This window comes from Podarcis bocagei, assembly GCF_964188305.1.
Source record: "Podarcis bocagei genome assembly, chromosome: 5".
Classification (NCBI taxonomy): Eukaryota; Metazoa; Chordata; class Lepidosauria; order Squamata; family Lacertidae; genus Podarcis; species Podarcis bocagei.
In genome coordinates, this window is record NC_138129.1 from 92932107 (window position 1) to 92953472 (window position 21366).

The window sequence follows — 21366 nt, forward strand, 5'->3', positions numbered from 1 at the left end:
GCTAGGGATGATGGGAGCTGTAGTCCCAAAACCCCTAGTGACCCAAGTTCAGGAGAGACTGAGGTCCCAACCAAAGAAGAGGGGCAACTTAAGTTGACAGACTATGCACAACTTGCAGACAACATATAGAATAAGAGAGCAAGAAGAACATACACTTAGAGAAGATTGGAAAACGTTTATTGAATATATGGGAAATAACTGTGTACAGCTGAAAACGCTGGCAGCATTAAGATAAATTCAACAGTGTGAACAAGTTTTGATGGCTGTAATAATGGAATACTGAATGGTTTAGTTTTTGTAAAATATGCAGGGATTCTATGATATGTGAAATGAACCATGGAAAGAGAAGAAGGGAAGTCACTGACATCTTAAGGATGTAAAACGAGTATTTGAAATTGTAAAATAGAAAATTTAATAAAAATTATATATAAAATTATATATAAAAAGGAAAGACTGACCCACTGATCTCTATCACATTTACTACCCCACGACAACGCCAGAACCATCTGCAGTCAGTTGATGCCATAATCTTTCTGGTTTGAAGTTGATTTTGTAGAACCAGACCATGGTATATGGGAATCTATCTCTAGGCAAACCCATAGATCCTAACCCCTGAAACATGGCTGATCAACTGGGTCCCTATGACATGGATCCATTCTCAATACAATCTTTATCTCACCCCTGACAGCCACACATTTTTTTAAAACAAGAATATTTATTGAATTTTATAACAAATAAAAATACAAATCTCAGTCATATTATATACATTTATTCTCCCTCCCTTCCCCCTGTACTTCCCTCAACTCCCCTCTTCTGTCTGGTTTTATTTATTGTCTCATGCATTTTTTATATAAAAGTAACTTCCCTTATCATTTCTCTAAATTACAGTGGTACCTAGGGTTAAGAACTTAATTCGTTCTGGAGGTCTGTTCTTAACCTGAAACTGTTCTTAACCTGAAGCACCACTTTAGCTGTCAGGGAACTGACATTGGAGCTAAAGGCGGAGGGAAGGCTCTCAAATGATGCTGGAGAAGGGCCCAGCAGGGAGAGAGACAGCTCCGCAGATGGGGAAGCAAATCAGCGCAACACCAGGGATATAGAGGGGCTGATGGGGGAATCGGCGAGAGGGCTCCAGGACTCTTCACCAAACACCAGCGGGGAGAACACGGGTCCTCTGCTACCCACGCCCACCCTGCGCAGAAGACTTCCGCACAGAGAGAGTAGGAGGAGACTGGGTGTCAAACAACTTTTATGTTGGAAAAGATTTAAGAAACGCCCACTGACGGATTCTGCTAGCGACTGAGGCGGCCACGAAGTGAAGGGCTGCCCAGACTGAAAGGTTTAGCAAGGCAACAAAGCCTGGAGAGGCGGCAACTTACGCACGAGCTACCCATACACATTACAGCAATCCGTCAGTCCCTGACATCGCTCGTGCACAGCGACAGGCAGGCAGCATCATGAGCAAAACCGGAGAAGCTGGCGCCACGGAGGGAGCAGCAGGAGGGCAAAATCTGGTGGAGAGGAACCGAGATTTGGAACAGCATGTGGCTCTGCTGACGGTGTGGCTGGGCGAAAGGCGGTCTCAGGATGCTCAGGTCAGACCCACCCCCGTAGCAAGGAAGGTACCAGGACTGGTACACAAGTTTGGAAGGAAACCCCAGGACTACAGTGTGTTCCGAACGGAAATAGAGTACGCTTTGGAACTGCAACAGAATGATTTTGCAGATGATGGGGAGAGGGTTGCCTATATTGTTGGACATCTGCAGGATGGCGCCAGAGATTGGATCAGGCCCCTGATGGCAACGCAGAATGCCGCCTTGAAAGACCTGAGGAAATTCTTCCAAGCGATGGATGCGATGTATTCCAGTGATGTACAGCAAAGTGTGACTCGGCGGGAACTGATGAGTTGCAAACAGGGGAACCAGTCAGTTAGAGACTACTGGTCACGCTTTGCCATGTTAGTCCACCGGCTCGGGTGGGATTTGGACTCGGAACCTATCCAAATGCTGTTCGAGGAGGGGTTGTCCCCAATGGTGAAGGACGAGCTTTCCCGCGCACCCCGCCCGCAGTCGATGGATCAGCTGACCAAGGCTGTGCTTGCGATTGGTGTAAGGCAGGAAGCGCGGGCCCAGGAGAAGCGGGAAGGGAGAGAGCAACGTTACCATGACTACCGCATTCCTGAAATACCAAGGCAGCCTTCCCCGCCGGCGGAGCCCATGGAAATAGATGGGGCGCGCGCGCGGGAGATTTCAAACTCGAGTGAAGGTCACAAGAGAGAGGGAAAGGATGGGAAAACCACCAAGAAGTGTTTTCCTGCCAGCGGCCAGGACATTTTGCCAGGGTCTGCCCGCAAGGAAAGGCCTGGCAAGGGATGGTGGGAGCTGCAGGGGGTGAGGAGGAGATGGTAAAGGAGCAGGGAAACGCCAAAGCTTGGCTGCCACTCAGCGGACACAGCAGCCAGGCCAGCAACCAATAAAAGTGCCCAAACCAGACCCCCCCCCCAGGGCAGCTATAGCCATAGAAGTGGTGCTAGAACTCCCAAATGGGCACCCAGTCAAGGTGAAAGGGCTGTTGGATTCAGGCAGTTCCTGCAATTTCTTCAGCAAGGACTTTTCACTAGAGCACCAGCTCCACCTGCTGCCCCTGGATTTCCCCTTGCAAGTAACCACCATTGATGGCAGGGAGCTTCTGGGAGGGGAAGTGACGCACCAGACCCCACCAATGAGAATGAGGGTTTCCAGGCACACGGAGACTATCGCCTTTCACGTAGCCTCACTGGCAGGGCCCCCAATAATATTAGGGATGAGCTGGCTAGCACAACATGATCCAGTGGTGGCATGGCATCAGAGAACGGTCACCTTTGGGTCCGCTTACTGCTTGGAACACTGTCTAGGGGGAGAAACCCCAAGGATGACAGTGGCCAGGGTGGCTGGGATAGCTGTGGAGCCAAAAGGGGAGGTGCCACCACAATATGCTGACCTGCAGGAGGTCTTCAGCGAGAAGGAGGCAGATAGACTACCCCCACATAGGCCCTTTGACTGCCGAATCAACTTGCTCCCTGGGGCGCAGCTACCGGTGGGTAAACTGTATGCCATGTCGGACAGGGAAATGAAGGAGTTGCGGGAGTTTATTGATAAGAACCTGAAGAGGGGGTTCATAAGGGAATCAAAGGCGGTGGGGGGCAGCCCGGTGTTCTTTGTGGACAAAAAAGGGACTAATTAGCCCAGATTGGTCGTAGATTTTAGGGCGTTAAATTTGGTATCAGAACCCGTGACCTTCCCAATGCCCAGGATTGACGACATTTTAACACGGGTGAAGCAGGGGAAGATTTTTACCAAGCTGGACCTCAGGGGAGCCTACAATTTGATTAGGATGAGGGAGGGGGACGAATGGAAGACCACAATGTTCACCCCCCCTGGGAGCCTTTGAGTACTTAGTTATGCCATTTGGATTACAGTCAGGCTCCGCCTGTTTTCAAGCTTTCATGCACCACGTGTTGGGGTCCCTGCTGTACAAGAACTGCGTAGCCTTCTTGGACGACGTCTTAATCTATTCGGACAATGAGAAGCAACATGTCAGAGATGTCAGGGAAGTGCTGAAGAGACTGCAGAAGCATCAGTTGTGGGTCAAGCTGGAGAAATGTCAGTTTCACGCCAGAGAAGTCGAGTTTTTGGGGTACAAGTTGTCAGACAAAGGCTTAGCGATGGACCCAAGCAAGGTGCAGGCAGTGCTGGAGTGGAAGACTCCCAAAACCCAGAAGGACATGCAGAGGTTCCTAGGGTTCAGCAACTTCTACAGGAAGTTCATCAAGAACTTCGCCCACTTGACAGCACCCATCACAGACTGTCTCAGTAGCAAAAGGAAGTTCGCCTGGACAGAGGAGGCCCAACAATCCTTTGAAAAACTGAAGAAGGCGTTCGCATCGGAAGAGCAGCTCCTGCACGTGGATCTGGGGAAACCCATGAGGCTAGAGACCGACGCGTCCGACAGAGCCATTGGGGCGGTTCTTTTGCAGCCAGGGAGGAGCAAGCAGGAATGGAGACCGTGTGCCTTCTTCTCAAGAAAGCTGAACAAGTCGGAGCAAAACTATATGGTGTATGACCGCGAGCTGCTTGCGATCTATGCGGCGTTTCGGCGATGGCGACATCTACTAATAGGGGCACAGCACAAGATCCAGGTTTCTACAGATCACAAGAACTTGGAATACTGGAGGACCGCACGAGTGCTCAACCAGAGACAGATTCGATGGGCAAAGGAGGTCTCCAAGTTTTCCTTCGAAATCCGATACATGCCAGGAGAGGAAAACGTGAGAGCAGATGCTCTCTCCTGGAAACCGGAGTACTTGGAAGGAAAGGGGCCACCGGAGATGTGACACGTGATCCCCGAGGACCGATGGGTGTGTGGGGGAACCTTGGTGGGGCAACGAGAACTGGCTGGACTTACTAGAAACGACGTGTTTGCACAAACTAAAATCCGGGAACTCCGAGACGGAAGAGAAACCCAAGGAGGGTTTGAGGAGAAGGAAGGGGTGCTGTACTATAAGGGGGCGCTGTATGTACTGGGGGAGACCCTACGGGGGAAGGTACTCAAACAACTCCACGACAACCCCACAGCGGGGCACTTTGGACAGCACAAAACCATGATGCTCGTCACCAGGCAGTTCTGGTGGCCCAGGGTGAGGGAAGATGTACGGGAATATGTATGGGGTTGCGACCGCTGCCAAAGGGCAAAGGGAGAACGGACCGCCCCAGCAGGATTACTGGAACCCTTACCCACGCCGGGGAAACCTTGGGAGGTGGTATCCATTGATTTCATGACCGATTCGCCCAAGTCCCAGGGGAAGACAGCGGTCATGGTAGTGGTCGATCTACTAACAAAAATGTGCCATTTTATAGCTTGCTCACATGCGGTCACGGCAGAGGAAACAGCCAGGTTGTTTGTAGATCACATCTTTCGGTTGCATGGGGCTCCTTCGAGGGTCATCTCTGACCACGGGAAACAATTTACTTCCCGTTTCTGGAGGAAGCTCATGAGCTTGCTGCAGGTCGAAGTGGGCTTCTCAACGGCGAGACACCCAGAAACCAACAGGCAAGCAGAAAGAGCAAACAGTATTCTCCAGCAATACCTACGCTGCTACGTCAGCGAGAGGCAGAACGATTGGGTAGAAAAACTAGCACTGGCTGAATTTGCGTACAATAACGCTGAACATGTGTCAACGGGAATGAGCCCGTTCATGGCCAATTATGGGTGTCACCCCAGGGCCTTCCCGGGGAGTGGAGAGGAAGGTTGGAGTGTACCGGCAGCAGAGCAGTTTGTGGAAGAAATGGAAGCCCTGCACCAGCAACTTAAGATGAACTTGGAGCGGGCCAAGGAAATTTACAAGAGGCAGGCAGACAAGCGCCGTAGGGAAGGGGAGACCATACGGGTGGGAGATCGGGTGTGGTTGTCAACCCAAGGGTTACCTTTTAAGGGGGGGTGCAAGAAGTTGCAACCCAGGTGGTTGGGACCGTTTGAGGTAACACAGCAGGTGAGCCCCGTGGCATTCAAGCTCAAATTGCCAGACAGCATGAAGATACACCCGGTGTTCCATAGGTCCCTACTCTCGCCGTACAGGGAAGGAAGGGGATTCCCGGGGCGAGAGGGAGAAGTCACCACACACCCGCAGGTAGAAGAGAGGGAGCACCACCACTTGGCCACGGAAATACTCGATTCAAGGTGGCGAGGGCGCCAGGTGGAGTACTTGGTGGCTTGGGAGGGAGAACCCGGGTCGGAGAACACGTGGGTTCCTGCGGAGGCAATCACTGACGGGTATCTGGTGGAGGAATTCCACCGCCTGTTCCCGGACAAACCCAAACCACTAGCGAGATTCTGGGAGGAGCAATTTGGAACCACAGACGATGAGGAGGATTTTGTGGGGTTTTCTGCCTCCGAAGGGGAGGGAGAAGAGGCTTCTGAGGAAGAAGAATCAGACTGGGAGGCCCATCCCACGGGAAGGGATCAGAGCAGGTGGGAAGAGGGTTTTGAATCCTCAGAGGATGGTGACAACTCCTTCCGGGGGTTCCCTGCATCGTCGGCCGAAGAAAGGGACGAAGTTGGGTCAACAGGTCAGGCCGGGGGTGGAGGGGGTCCTGGGGGGAGGTGGATGTCAGGGAACTGACATCGGAGCTAGAGGCGGAGGGAAGGCTCTCAAATGATGCTGGAGAAGGGCCCAGCAGGGAGAGAGACAGCTCCGCAGATAGGGAAGCAAATCAGTGCAACACCGGGGATATAGAGGGGCTGATGGGGGAATCGGTGAGAGGGCTCCAGGACTCTTCACCGGACACCAGTGGGGAGAGCATGGGTCCTCCGCTACCCATGCCCACCCTGCGCAGAAGACTTCCGTGCAGAGAGAGTAGGAGGAGACTGGGTGTCAAACAACTTTTATGTTGGAAAAGATTTAAGAAACGCCCACTGACGGATTCTGCTAGCGACTGAGGCAGCCACGAAGTGAAGGGCTGCCCAGACTGAAAGGTTTAGCAAGGCAACAAAGCCTGGAGAGGCGGCAACTTACGCACGAGCAACCCATACACATTACATTAGCTAATGGGGCCTCCTGCTGCCGCTGTGCCGCCGTTGCACGATTTCTGATCTCATTCTGAAGCAAAGTTCTTAACCTGAGGTAATATTTCTGGGTTAGCGGAGTCTGTAAGCTGAAGCGTATGTAACCTGAAGCATATGTAACCTGAGGTACCACTGTATATGTTACTGTAATAAAGTTGTGAACGTTTATTCAAAACCTGCCAATGAATCCAGTCTGTTTTGTTGTTTCTGCAAATAGACTGTAAATGGTTCCCAGACTCTTTTAAAGTCCATTTTGTCCTTCTCTTGTAGTTTATCTGTTAGCTTAGCCAATTCTGCATCGTTCATCAGTTTTTCTTGCCATTGTTCCTTTGATGGTATCTCTTCTGTCTTCCAATGTTGTGCAATTAAGATTCTAGCCGCTGTTGTGGCATACATAAACAGTGTCCATTTTTCTTTTGGCAGCTCTTGATTTGAAATACCCAACAAGAAGGCTTCAGGATGTTTAACAAAATTCATTTTAAACATTTTTTCCAATTCATTATATATCATTTCCCAATGTTTTTAATACATTTACACTCCCACCACATATGATAAAAAGTTCCTTCCTTTTCCTTACATCTCCAACATCTATTATTTTCTTTCCTAAACATCTTAGCCATTTTCACTGGTGTAATATACCATCTATACATCATTTTCATGTAATTCTCTCTTAACAGCCACACACATTTTAATCATGGTGTGGAAACTGCTTTGGTCATGGTTTCAGCCGTAAGGAGGGGGGAAAGTTTTTTTTTTTTTTTAGTTTTACAATGACTAGTACAGTATTAGGAAAAATAGTAGTAACTACAGGAAAGAGAGGGGACCATCAGGTTGCAGGGTGGTTTTGAAAATATTGCAGTTGCTTTTTAAAAAACCACCAGCAGCATCATGCAGACTGGATTAAGGAAATTCAGCTTTCTGCCTCTAGGTACATTCTTTGGAAGAGTGGGCTATAAATTCGATAAGTAATAAAATAAGAACAACAACAACAAATATATGTTGTGACTAAATCAAAGGCTAAACAGTAAGTTTATTTATTAGAATGCCTTCCAGGCAATGTAAAGAAAAAATGAAACAATTTAAAATGCGTACCAGACACAAACCATCTAAGATAAAAACTCCTGGTGATGCAGGGAAGAGTTAAAAAGTACAGCTCCCTGCAGGAGTTATCACTTCATTTTTTGTGGGGTTTGTTGTCATTTTAGGCAGTGATGAAAGAAGTTCTCATTTTTGTCATTGATGAAGCTCAGTTCATGGACCCGGCCTCGTGGTACTTCCTGGAGAACTTGCTAAGCGATATCGGCATCTTTGTGGTCATGTCGTTGTCTCCATCACCCCGCAAGGGGAGACTGCCTTGCGCTGCTGCAGCGCGGCTCATGAGCAGCGAACACACCACCTACGTTCAGCTAAGGGAGTTGACCCCTTCAGTCATCGTTCAGAAGGCCTGCCAAGATCTTGGGGTGGTCAGCATTGCCAGGGAGCTTGAGACGTAAGTGGGAAGTGCTTGTCCAGTGGATCTTTTAAAATTTTCTCTTGAACCATTTTGTTGTTGTTGTTTAGTCGTTTAGTCGTGTCCGACTCTTCGTGACCCCAAGGACCAGAGCACGCCAGGCACTCCTGTCTTCCACTGCCTCCCGCAGTTTGGTCAAACTTATGCTGGTAGCCTCGAGAACACTGTCCAACCATCTCATCCTTCTCCTTGTGCCCTCCATCTTTCCCAACATCAGGGTCTTTTCCAGGGAGTCTTCTCTTCTCATGAGGTGGCCAAAGTATTGGAGCCTCAGCTTCAGGATCTGTCCTTCCAGTGAGCACTCAGGGCTGATTTCCTTAAGAATGGATAGGTTTGACCTTGCAGTCAATGGGACTCTCAAGAGTCTCCTCCAGCACCATAATTCAAAAACATCAATTCTTTGGCAATCAGCCTTCTTTATGGTCCAGTTCTCACTTCCATACATCACTACAGTGGTACTTCGGGTTAAGTACTTAATTCGTTCCGGAGGTCCGTTCTTAACCTAAAACTGTTCTTAACCTGAAGCACCACTTTAGCTAATGGGGCCTCCTGCTGCCGCCACGCCGCTAAAGCACGATTTCTGTTCTCATCCTGAAACAAAGTTCTTAACCTGAAGCACTATTTCTGGGTTAGCGGAGTCTGTAACCTGAAGCGTATGTAACCTGAAGCATATGTAACCTGAGACTAAGAGCACATATTGATATAGGTATGTATTAGATAATATGTAAAGAAATATACAATACTGTAATAAGAGTGCATTCATTTGTAAAAAAAGGAATATACAACAGGAAAGACAGGAAGTCTAGTGTGTTGGTATGTATATGATTTTTTGGGGGGAATTGTTTTTGTTTTTTCTCTTTGTTCTTTCTTTTTTGTTTCATTTTCTTTCTAGGTATATAAAATTTGTATATAATTTTTGTATGCATGTTGGAAATTATATTATAGTAAGTCCTGTAATGTAATGTGACAACATTTACTGATTTAATATAAGAAAGTTAACAAATAAATAAAATGCAAATTAAAAAAATAATAATTAAAGTGTCCCCGGATTCATTCAAAAAAATCTGGTAACCTTATCCTAGAACTCACTTGTGACTCTCTGCCCCCAGGTTCTTAATACAAAGAAGCCATGGGAACCCATTGTACTGCGAAGAACTCCTGCGGAATCTCCACTTAAACAATGTCCTTCAGTTCCACATGCTAGAGGAAGACGAAGAGAGAGAAGACGAATGGGACAACCTTTTCAGTAAGCGGCCGCTTATTAACTGGCGTGGATTTCTGTGCCAGTTCTCCTGTAGAATGGCCGGCGCTCAGTGCTAGTGATGACTCTCCCATTTTGGCAGCATCCTAACATCTCCTTTAGGAAAGGCTCAATGACACACAGCTGGCCTGCAATGGCAGCAGGAGCCGGCCGTGCAACAAGACGCAGACCAGCAGATTTTGCAGGGAAATCCAAGAGGAGTCACTGCTTACCGGGGAGCAGGGGAGTCACAAGGGGTACCCGCAGGAACACCAGGTCCTCAGAATGCTCAATCTGAGGTTTTTTCGGGGTTCCACGATACTCTCGCGGTCACCCCAATCTTCAAAGCCCTGGGGTTCTTTCAACTGAAAGAACTCCCATCCGCCATTAATCGCGCGGCCAACCAGAAGTCCGGTCTAACTTCCCATTTTAGGGAAGTTTTAAACATTTGATGTTATATCGTGTTTTTAATATTCTGTTGGGAGCCGCCCAGAGTGGCTGGGGAAACCCAGCCAGATGGGCGGCTATAAATAATAAAATTATTGTTATTGTTATTGTTATTATTTTATTACACTGCTTAGTCATGACTAAGCTTTTATATCCATTCTTCCTTTGCTGGGACTTCTGCTTCTTTCTTTCTGGGAGAGTAACATTCTTGCTGCTGTAGTCTCATACATGAATAAGTTTCTATACAGTTTAGGTACTGTCGTTCTGTCCCTATAATTCCCAATAGAAAAGCTTCTGGGTTTTTTTTACAAACGTTATTTTAAACATCCTTTTCAATTCATTATATATCATTTCCTTGTAAGCTTTAACCTTACTACAAGACCACCCCATATGATAAAAAGAACCTTCTTTCTCTTTACACTTCCAACACTTATTTGATTGAGATTTATACATTTTTGACAATTTACTTGGTGTTAGATACCATCGGTATATCATTTTCATATCATTTTCTCTCTGATTATAATATGCTGTAAATTTTATATCCCTATTCCACAATTGTTCCCACGCTTCCATGTCTATATTATGACCAATATCTATTGCCCAATGTTTCATTGAGGATTTTACTAGCTCATCCTTCGTCCCCCGTTCCAATAATATTTTGCACATTTTAGACAGCACTTTTACATTACATTCCAACAGGTCTCTCTCGAGTTGTGATATTTGTTCCCCAAACCCTTGAAAACACGGTATTTAAACCCTGTTATCTCGTTGTTCTTTCTCCGTGCAGCTATTACTGCTCTCAAGACTCAAACCTCCAGGACCTCCAGTGAGTCGGATTCATACATTTGCACCATCACACAGAACGTGAAGATGCACAACATAATGCTCCCTCCGACATTAAAAGGTGAGGCATTGGGCCTGTCTCTGTGAAATCCTTCCTCCTGAAGTATGTACAGCATGGGACGTTTGGCTTTTTATTAAAGTTATATTTTAAAACCTTTTTCAGTTTGTTATATATTGTGTCCCAGAAGGCTTTCACTTTAGAACAGGTCCACCACATATGGAGGAAATTCCCTGAGAGGGGTTTTTAGCCAGCTGAGTATCTTTGTACAAATTATAGAAGTCAAGGATTTTAGACAGAATATCCAGCTTTCCTCTCTGATAAAGCTGACATTTGATTGTGCTATTCATCCTTCGGCGGCATTTTTAATGTTGGCCTGTTTTCTCACTTCATGACTTAATTTCCCCCCCTGTCTAGGGATTGCTCTGGCTGAGTTGGACAACATGAACCCTTCTGAGCAGATGGTGGTGAAATGTGCAGCTATTATTGGTGTGACCTTCTCTACAGAGTTGCTGTTTCACATCCTCCCTGAATGGACCAAAATGAAGATGAACCAGACCTTGGCAGCCCTGGTGGAATCTCACATCTTCAAGTGTTTTGGGGAAAGGAAAGAAATGAACACCAACCAAATTCAGGATGAACTTTCTAATGAGCTCTGCTTCTCCCCCAAAACTGTGAAATCAATGGGACAAGAGTCCGGTAAGCACATTCCTAGGAAACTGATGCTTTCCAGAATATTCCAAGTTGGTTACTCAAAAGGAAAAGGGTGATTTCACAAGATCTTGGGTGTTTCTATATGTGCATTTCATGTCGAACTGGCAATGTATATGTACTGTATTTTTCGCTCTATAGGACGCACTTTCCCCCTCCAAAAAATAAGGGGAAATGTGTGTGCATCCTATGGAGCGAATGCAGGCTCCTTGGCTTCAGCGATAGCAACGCGAAACCTCCAAAGCGCAGAGGGAGCGCTCCCTCCGTGCTCCGGAGGCTTCGCGTTGCTTTCACTGAAGCCTGGAGAACGAGAGGGGTCGGTCTCCAGGCTTCAGGGATAGACTCTCCTGGCTTCAGCAAAAGGAACCTGAAGCCTCTGGAGCGCAGCGGGAACTCGCACTGCACTCCGAAGGCTTCAGGTTCTCCTGGCTTCAGCAGAGAGGAGAGCTGTGCAGTGCCTCTTTAGCCAAGCGGGAGGAGAAATGGAAGGGGCTCCATTTCTCCTGCCGCTTCGCTGAAGGTGCGCTGAGCAGAGAGGGGGAGAATTTTTTTTCTTGTTCTCCCCCTCTAAAACAAGGTGCGTCCTATGGTCGGGTGCATCCTATAGAGCAAAAAATACGGTATTTAAGGAGTCCTAAGCTCTGTATGTATTAGTGGCTTAAAACACAGTGAGGCTGCTTTCCCTTGCTGAGTTTCAGGATGCATTTTCCTGTTGCAGAACACACCAGAGAGGGAGCAGAAATGAGAGCAGGGATGTCTTCGCAATACCCGATTCTCTGAGCCTGAAACACATACTCACACGGACAATTCCTATTCTGTGGACCTGCCGTATGCTTATTTGATTTAGATTTATACATTATTATTTTTTTGCCAATTTCCTCGGTGTTAGATACCAGCTTTTAATTATCTTAATCAATCATGAGTTTAGCTGGTCCTACTGCTTAAGACGCGGGTGGCGCTGTGGGTAAAACCTCGGCGCCTAGGACTTGTTGATCGCATGGTTGGTGGTTTGAATCCCCGCGGCGGGGTGCGCTCCTGTCGTTCGGTCCCAGCGCCTGCCAACCTAGCAGTTCGAAAGCACCTCCGGGTGCAAGTAGATAAATAGGGACCGCTTACCAATGGGAAGGTAAACGGCGTTCCGTGTGCTGCGCTGGCTCGCCAGATACAGCTTTGTCACGCTGGCCACATGACCCGGAAGTGTCTGCGGACAGCGCTGGCTCCCGGCCTATAGAGTGAGATGAGCGCACAACCCTAGAGTCTGGCAAGACTGGCCCGTACAGGCAGGGGTACCTTTACCTTTACCTTACTGCTTAAGAAGGGACATGGGTGATGCTGTGGTCTAAAAACCACAGAGCCTAGGGCTTGCCGATCAGAAGGTCGGCGGTTCGAATCCCTGTGACAAGTTGAGCTCCCGTTGCTCGGTCACAGCTCCTGCCAATCTAGCTGTTTGAAAGCACGTCAAAGTGCAAGTAGATACTGTATTTTTTGCTCTATAGGACGCACCGGACCATAGGACGCACTGGACTATAGGAGGGAGAGAACAGGAAAAAAAATATCTCCCCCTCTCTGCTCAGCACCCCTTCAGCGAAGCGACAGGAGAAACGGAGCCCCTTCCATTTCTCCTCCCGCTTCGCTGAAGGGGCGCTGCGCAGCTCTCCCTCTCTGCTGAAGCCAGGAGAGTCCTGCTCTCCTGGCTTCAGCAAAAGGAACCCGAAGCCTCCGGAGTGCAGCGCGAGGTTCCGCTGCGCTCCAAAGGCTTCAGGCGGCTATCCCTGAAGCCTAGAGAGTGAGAGGGGTCAGTGCGCACCGACCCCTCTCGCTCTCCAGGCTTCAGCGAAAGCAACGCGAAGCCTCCGGAGTGCGGAGGGAGCGCTCCCTCTGCGCTTCAGAGGCTTCCCGTTGCTATTGATGAAGCCAAGGAGCCTGTATTCGCTCCATAGGACGCACACACATTTCCCCTTAATTTTTGGAGGGGAAAAAGTGCGTCCTATAGAGCGAAAAATACGGTAAATAGGTACCACTCCGGCGGGAAGGTAAACGGCGTTTGCGTGCGCTGCTCTGGTTCGCCAGAAGCGGCTTAGTCATGCTGGCCACATGACCCAGAAACTGTACGCCGGCTCCCTCGGCCACTAATGTGAGATGAGCGCCGCAACCCCAGAGTCGGCCACGACTGGACCTAACAGTCAGGGGTCCCTTTACCTTTTACTGTTTAAGAACTGTTGAAATTCTAGCTGTGGCAGTTTTGTGTGGGAGGGATTCTGTGCTTTGATAAGAGCTAAGAGCACATGGAACCTTACAAAAGGACAATATAAGTGGACTTCCCATACTCTTACCATGGGCAAAAAGACTGATACTGATGAATGGGGAAAATAAAAGTGTGACTCCCTTCTACGATTGGATTAAAGACTTAAACAAACTCTCAACATATGAACAACTTGCATATAAAGGCAGACTTGCCATGGACAAATTCAATGATATTTGGAACCCATTCTTACAAAAACTGTAATAGGTTAAGGTCTTGTGAAGTACAATAATAACCTTGTAAAATATACAGTTTTGGGTTTTTTTCAACTCCCGCCTTTATTTCCTCTTCTACATGGGTTCTGTTTCTCTTTTCCTGTCTTTTATTTACGTCTCACAATGTTTAGTGCACATATAATTATGTACTTTTGAACTTTCAATTGTAATAAAATTAATTTTGATGGAAAAGTTAACAGAAAGGGTACGTGAAAGAAAGCAACGTGAGAAACTACATAACTTTTACATAACGTGGTCCTCCTTTATTGCATATGCATCAAAGAAAGAGCATGCATTTAAACCACCTAAGACACATGGGAGCATGTGGAATGATATTTTTTAAACCAGCAACTGTAGAAATATTTTTTTCTCTGATTATATTACTAATGTAATTACCTGGTTGTAGTTGGGGCTGTTTTGGGAGGGGGTAGTTAGGGGGAAAACTGTATTTGATTGCTTGTATTTGATTATATGTTGTTCTTCTATTCAACTAATGAAATATTAATAATAATAATAATAAATAATAATAATAATAATAATAATAATAATAATAATAATAATAATAATAATAATACAGTGGTACCTCTGGTTGCGAATGGGATCCGTTCCGGAGTCCCTTTCGCAACATGAGCAGAACGCAACCCGTGTCTGCACGTGCGTGGGTCGCAATTCGCCACGTCTGTGCATGCACGTGACATCATTTTGCGCGTCTGCGCATGCGCAAGTGGCAAAACCTGGAAGTAACCCTTTCCAGTACTTCTGGGTCACCACGAAACGTAACCTGAAAGAACGTAACATGAAGTGGACGTAACATGAGGTATGACTGTACAGTGGTACCTTGGGTCTGTTCTTATCTTGAAGCACCACTTTAGCTAATGGGGCCTCCTGCTGCCGCCGCGCCGCCAGAGCACGATTTCTGTTCTTATCCCGAAGCAAAGTTCTTAACCCAAGGTACTATTTCTGGGTTAGCGGAGTCTGTAACCTGAAGCGTATGTAACCTGAGGTACCACTGTATTTGATTATATGTTGTTCTTATATTCAACTAATAAAATAGTCAAAATAATAATAATAATAATAATAATAATAATAATAATAATAATAATAATAATAAAGCTGAGAGCAAACCCTGCCTTGGCTTTCAGATCTTGGAATGGTCGTTGCCAACAGGCTGAAGCAAGAAGAGTCTGTGATGCAGTGTAAGGTGATGGGATTTTGCACGCCCCTGCTGCAAGAAGCAGCCTACGAGCTGTGGCTTAAGAGCCAGAAGAGAGCCCTGCATCTCAAATGCGCCAGCTACCTGGAAAGCCAGGCTCACCGATGCCTGTGCTGTGGAGGAGGAGACTTCATTCCCTTCCACCGCTATGCCGTGGACGGCATGCTGCAGAACATAGACCCGCAGGGAACGAAAGCGACCCGAAGCAAGGAAAGCATCCTGAACGAGGCTGCCTCCATCATCGTTTCCGTAACGCTGAAAAAACTGGAGCAAACAGATCAAGAAGGTAAAAGCCATGGCCTTAGCAGGTGCCAAACTCTGGTGATGCTTGAAGGACGGGAGTGTTTGGGTGCGAGCGCTGTCACTTTGCAGAGAGCCCAGAGGGCAGGAAGTAATCTGTAACAGACGGAAACTCTGTCATGAATTCTCCGCAGCGCTTTAGCAGAAACGCTCAGAGTTCCAGGTTCTTCGGTGCAGTATATTTATTGTGAGCTATATATACACATAAGGGAAGCAGGTGGCGCTGTGGGTTAAACCACAGAGCCTAGGACTTGCCGATCAGAAGGTTGGTGGGTCGAATCCCCGCAATGGGGTGAGCTCCCATTGCTCGGTCCCTGCTCCTGCCAACCTAGCATTTCAAAAGCACGTCAAAGTGCAAGTAGATAAATAGGTACCGCTCCGGCGGGAAGGTAAACGGTGTTTCCGTGCGCTGCTCTGGTTCGCCAGAAGCGGCTTAGTCATGCTGGCTACATGACCCGGAAGCTGTACGCCAGCTCCCTCGGCCAGTAAAGCGAGATGAGCGCCACAACCCCAGAGTCGGCCACGACTGGACCTAATGGTCAGGGGTCCCTTTACCTTTAATATGTTAAACATTATCTGTGTGCTGTGTGAGATATATGCCTATTATCTGTGCTTTGGGTCCACCAGCTTGTGCTGTGGCCCTACTTCACCTACCACCGGTATGCAGCCCCCTCATGGGGACATGGTCGCCCAAGGAGCAAAAGGTTCTCCACCCCTCTGTAGTGCAGCCCAGAGTTTGTACTGATGCTAAATACAAATGCAAGAAGTGTTCACATCAGCTTCTGTCTCCCTTTAACTGCAGGTCTGAATGAAGATGCCTCAATGTTTGTTCCGTTCCAATCTTCAGGCAGCACTGCAGGATCTTCTCCAACATCAGAAACAGGTAAAACTCCTTCTGGAAGCTTTATATTGATTGGAGGATGAATGGGATTGCATGATGTAGAAATTTGGGGTTTGGGGTTTGCTTCCCAACTCCCCATGGGGCTCCCCTAAGTCCATGATCGGTCAGAGAAGAATGGATAGAGGCAGGACCCAGTGGAAAGTTGTTCTGTTCATAGCTGTCAACTTTCAGATTTGAAAATAAGGGATCATCAGCCACGAAAATAAGGGGTCAGCAGCCTCACCTGTCCCAGGGACAGTCTACAGGATATCTAACAATCTGGGATAGCAGCGGGAAGCAGCGGGAAACGGCACTGGAATAGGGAATTTCCCGCAAAAAAAAAAAGGGAAGGTTGACAGCTATGGCTCTGTTGCAACAGAGTTCCCTCCCCTCCTTGCAAGGAGAGAGAGACCCTGAGCAAAAGTGTGCAGGGACCTTTAAAGACTTTGGACATTGCCCAACCCCCTTAGCCAAAGACCACCCCAAAGTCATCATACATACAGCATAGGAGGCACTCTACAGCAGAAATCCTGTCTGCCAAGATACCTGATAAAGGGGGCTGGTTGCATTACCTGGGCAGCCTGGCCATTCTTTGGTGATGGTTCATACTTTAGCTCCTAAATCCAGGTCACAGGCTCACCTTATTCATACACAAATACGCCCTTAAGACAGGATTTGTAAGCGAAAAGACAATGAGAAGGCTTTCCCCATTTGCCTCCCTTACTGCAGAGGAATATTTGAGGTCTATCGGAGAGACAAAATGGCTTCAGGACTGCTCTCCCACACTATTTCAGGCACATGGTTCATATATTTAGATATGTGTGCTTCTATGAATATTTATTCTATATTTGAGACCTTAAAATTATTGCAACAGCAGATGGAATGCAGGGTGATGGGAACATAAAATATAACTGATCTTAAACAGTGGGCTCACACAACCTATCGAGTATAGTAATGTCACTATTTTGAATCTCTCCCTTACGGAGAAGAGTCCAAGATTCTTGGTCCCTCTGCTGAGCAACTTGAGAGTTTTCAACAGCTCAGAGCATGTCAGCCGCCCCAACCAGCATCCCTGATACTGGCACAGACTAAATGTCTCAGATGACCATGTTCTTACTAAGCTCTGCTGGACAGAGCGACTAAGGACAGGTGGCTGGGCACAAAAGTGTCATGATAAGCTTAGGGTTTATAATCTCTAAATGAAGGAATAGTAATGATGATGATGATGATGATGATGATGATGATGATGATGATGATGATAAGAATAAGAATAAGAATTTATTATTTATATCCTGCCCATCTGGCTGGGCTTCCCCAGCCACTCTGGGTGGCTTCCAACAAAATATTAAAATACAGTAATCCATCAAACATTAAAAGCTTCCCTAAACAGAGCTGCTTTCAGATGTCTTCTAAAAGTCTGGTAGTTGTTGTTCTCTTTGACATCTGGTGGGAGGGCGTTCCACAGGGCAGGTGTCCCTACCGAGAAGGCCCTCTGCCTGGTTCCCTGTAACCTGGCTTAGCCCTGAGTTAGCCCTCAGTCCATGCGAAACTGGATCTTTGATCAGGATGCCCACCAAGATAGGGCATTCATTATGGCTGCCCGTTATTCTGTTTGGTACCCCCAAATCAAGATTAACCACTTAAAGCCTCATTACCTTGAGACACTGACTTACTGCAGCTGCATGGGGCGTTTGTTGAACTAAGGTTCCAACAGATGCCCTCAGTGTATTTAGAGGGGAAATACCTCGGAATTGCCCATATGGAACGCAAACGCATTTATGGATGCAATCAGGTTAAGAGTGTCATGCATTACCTGCTGCTTTGCCCCTTATATTCAATCCCCAGAGAATTTTTTTTATCCCCTGTTCTTGACCGTCTCTCTTGACTTTTGCACAACTTCGGAAAGCTTTTACAGAGTTACGACTAAATACAATAAACTCTGCTTATAGAGATGGGGGACACAGAGGCATACCAAAAAAAGAACGTGTTTGCATTAGGGGATGTTCTGAAGTAGAGGACCTTATGCATTATATCTTGCACTGTCCCTTATATAATGATGCAAGAAAAAGATTTTTAGTACCTATAATGACAAGGTCCCCTGGCCAGAACCCCTTTGGCATGATTTTATATCTCCTCGCAGACACAGATAAGTATGTGACTTGGCATGTAGCACTTTTTGCAACTGCTGCTAGGAAAATTAGAGCAAATTACCGTATTTTTTGCACCATAACACTCACTTTTTTCCTCCTAAAAAGTAAGGGGAAATGTCTGTGCGTGTTATGGAGGGAATGCCTATGGGTGGCATGCCTACGGATTTTCCTCCTCTAAAAACTATGTGTGTGTTATGGCCGTGTGTGTGTTATAGAGCGAAAAATATGGTATATAGCCAAGGTAGCCATTAACTGTAAAGGAGATGAATTTATTTGATCCTATCTATCTACTTCAGGCTATGCTCTATCTTTGTCACCAAACTCTGAGTATAAATTGCACACTGTATTAATTGACATTGTTTTTAACATTAGTGGCCATGCGATGATTTTAGCTTATGAATTTTATTGTTTAATGTCTTGATTTGTACATTGGGGTACTTTTAAAGCTCTGTTTAGAGTACGTAATGTTTTGATAATATAAATGTCTTAAGTCTTTCGTATCAGTTCAGTATATTTTCTTTTAATTGTCAAATAATTCTGTGTACATAGCGGCAGCCTTATACCCCAGGAGTGGATGCTTGAGCTCCTAGCTGATAAAGACCTACAGATTATGCACCTGGTAGCCAAATTTGCTCTGACACCTAAGAAGCTCTGTTCTGGATATGTTAATTTTAAAGTTTTATGCTGTAAAATTTTTATAGGGTATATCTATCATGCGATTTCAGAGGAAAGCCTTGCCTTGCCATCTGCTATGCATTGTAGCGGCCTTTGGTTATGCACAATAAACTGATTGAAAACCAAGAAACCCATAACCAAGAAACAGTGGTGTTAATGCAGGTACTGAGAGATGCTAGTAGGCTTATCACTGGACTTATTCTTAAATTTTGTTTGCTTTACAGCATACCTATCCAGGATTAAACCGTGTCCTTCAGAGCGTTTTCTAGGATTAAGTAACGGTAAATGGATTTCACCGAAACCCCAGAGGTACACAATTAACCGCTTTCTTGAATGATGGAATCGTATCAGCTGCATCTTCCTTTGCTTTCTTTTCCTCCCTCAGAAATTCTTGTTTCTGACACCGGGATGGAAAATAGAATCACAAGACGCAATCTAAGCAAAGGTAGGCTCAACCGTATTTAACAGCTCACGACTGAAAAATCTCCATATGATGCTTCCATGTTTACACACACACACACACACACACACACACACACACACACACACAAATGAGTGCTTGGTTTAGTCTCATTTATACCTATGGGTTCCATTCCTTTTCTTACTTAACAAGAAACCATAATGTCTGCAGCAATGCATTTATCATTCTTCCCTTCCTTTTCTAGAAGAGCTTCAGGGGAGACCCAGCTTGCAAGAGTCCTTTAGGTTTGATGAAAAGAACTTCTATATTCTTTGGCATTCTGCTATGACTGGGGTACTTTAAGGGTCTAAGAATCTCTCTTATATGGAATCAGAGTAATAGTTCATCTTACCTGGTACTAAAAACGTTGGCTGGTATTTGTTATTATATCTGGTTGATCAACTGGGGGTCTTTTTCAGCTCTGTTCACCTGAGAGCCCTTAGCTTAGAGATAATGCAGGGGATTAAATAAGAAGCCCACTGATAGTTGTCACGATCAGAAGACTACCAGAGGTTGTCTACTAAGAGTCAGAAAATAGAGAGTTTACAGGCAGGGCTTTTTGCCATCCGGGAATCCATATCCGATATCATGGCAGATTCCGTGTTCATTTTTCTTGACTGCATTTCACCACCCTTTCTCCAAAGAGTGCAAAGTACCTTAAGGTGTAAAGGTATCCCTGACCGTTAGGTCCAGTCGTGACCGACTCTGGGGTTGTGGCGCTCATCTCGCTTTATTGGCCGAGGGAGCCGGCGTACAGCTTCCGGGCCATGTGGTCAGTATGACTAAGCTGCTTCTGGCGAACCAGAGCAGCGCACGGAAACGCCGTTTACCTTCCCGCCGGAGTGGTACCTATTTATCTACTTGCACTTTGACGTGCTTTCGAACTGCTAGGTGGGCAGGAGCTGGGACCGAGCAACGGGAGCTCACTCCATTGTGGGGATTCGAACCGCCAACCTTCTGATCGGCAAGACCTAGGCTCTGTGGTTTAACCCACAGTGCCACCAGTGTAGGGCTGTAGCTTAGGGCAGAACTAAAGATCTGGGAGACACAGGGCAGTCTGCTCTCCATAAGTTGGTGCAACTCATCACTTGATGTGACACTGCTACTCCCTGTTTTTCCCCCAAGTTGTAATTACGTGCAGCAGAAATGGGGAAACTCATGATATGATTATGTCATGATAAATATGGCACAGTGAGCTTCCTTAGAGGTTAGAATTGGGGACTCAGCTCTTTTCAACTGAAATTGCTCTGAGGTCCAGTTTTATAGGGACGCAGGTGGCGCTGTGGTCTAAACCACAGAGCCTAGGGCTTGCCGATCAGAAGGTCGGCGGTTCGAATCCCTGCGACAGGGTGAGCTCCCATTGCTCGGTCCTTGCTCCTGCCAACCTAACAGTTCGAAAGCACATCAAAGTGCAAGTAGATAAATAGGTACTGCTCTAGTGGGTAGGTAAATGGCATTTCCATGTGCTACTCTGGTTTCTCCAGAAGCGGCTTAGTCATGCTGGCCACATGACTCAGAAGCTGGATCCCTCGGCCAATAAAGCGAGATGAGCACCGCAACCCCAGAGTCAGCCACGTCTGGACCTAATGGTCAGGGGTCCCTTTACCAGTTTTATATTTTGACTCAAAAGATGGTTCAGTCACAATATAGTAAAATATTTTGTTGATTTTTCAATCCCAAGTTTTCTTTTAAAGCCATTCTCTATTAATCATCTTTATTCTTCATAACCCCAAAATATACTTCCCTCTCCACAGGTTTCTTTTGAACCCCACTGCCCCCTTTCCTTCCCTCTCTCCCTTCCCTAGAATGCTTTAGCTTCCCT

At 46.6% G+C, this 21366-nt stretch overlaps 1 protein-coding gene across 3 annotated transcripts in view; it reads left to right on the forward strand.

Moving 5' to 3' along the window:
• Window positions 1–21366, forward strand: part of ADCY10 (adenylate cyclase 10) — an 80042-nt gene that overhangs the window by 28966 nt on the left and 29710 nt on the right. For 2 of the 3 annotated variants that reach the window (XM_081194258.1, XM_081194257.1), the window contains exons 16-24: window positions 7806–8089; window positions 9220–9356; window positions 10585–10701; window positions 11056–11337; window positions 15009–15365; window positions 16182–16262; window positions 19309–19365; window positions 19470–19529; window positions 19750–19789. In XM_081194258.1, the coding sequence (XP_081050384.1) occupies window positions 7806–8089; window positions 9220–9356; window positions 10585–10701; window positions 11056–11337; window positions 15009–15365; window positions 16182–16262; window positions 19309–19365; window positions 19470–19529; window positions 19750–19789 (1415 nt within the window). The remainder of the gene's footprint in view (window positions 1–7805; window positions 8090–9219; window positions 9357–10584; window positions 10702–11055; window positions 11338–15008; window positions 15366–16181; window positions 16263–19308; window positions 19366–19469; window positions 19530–19749; window positions 19790–21366) is intronic. The other variant, XM_081194259.1, reaches the window with a different exon arrangement.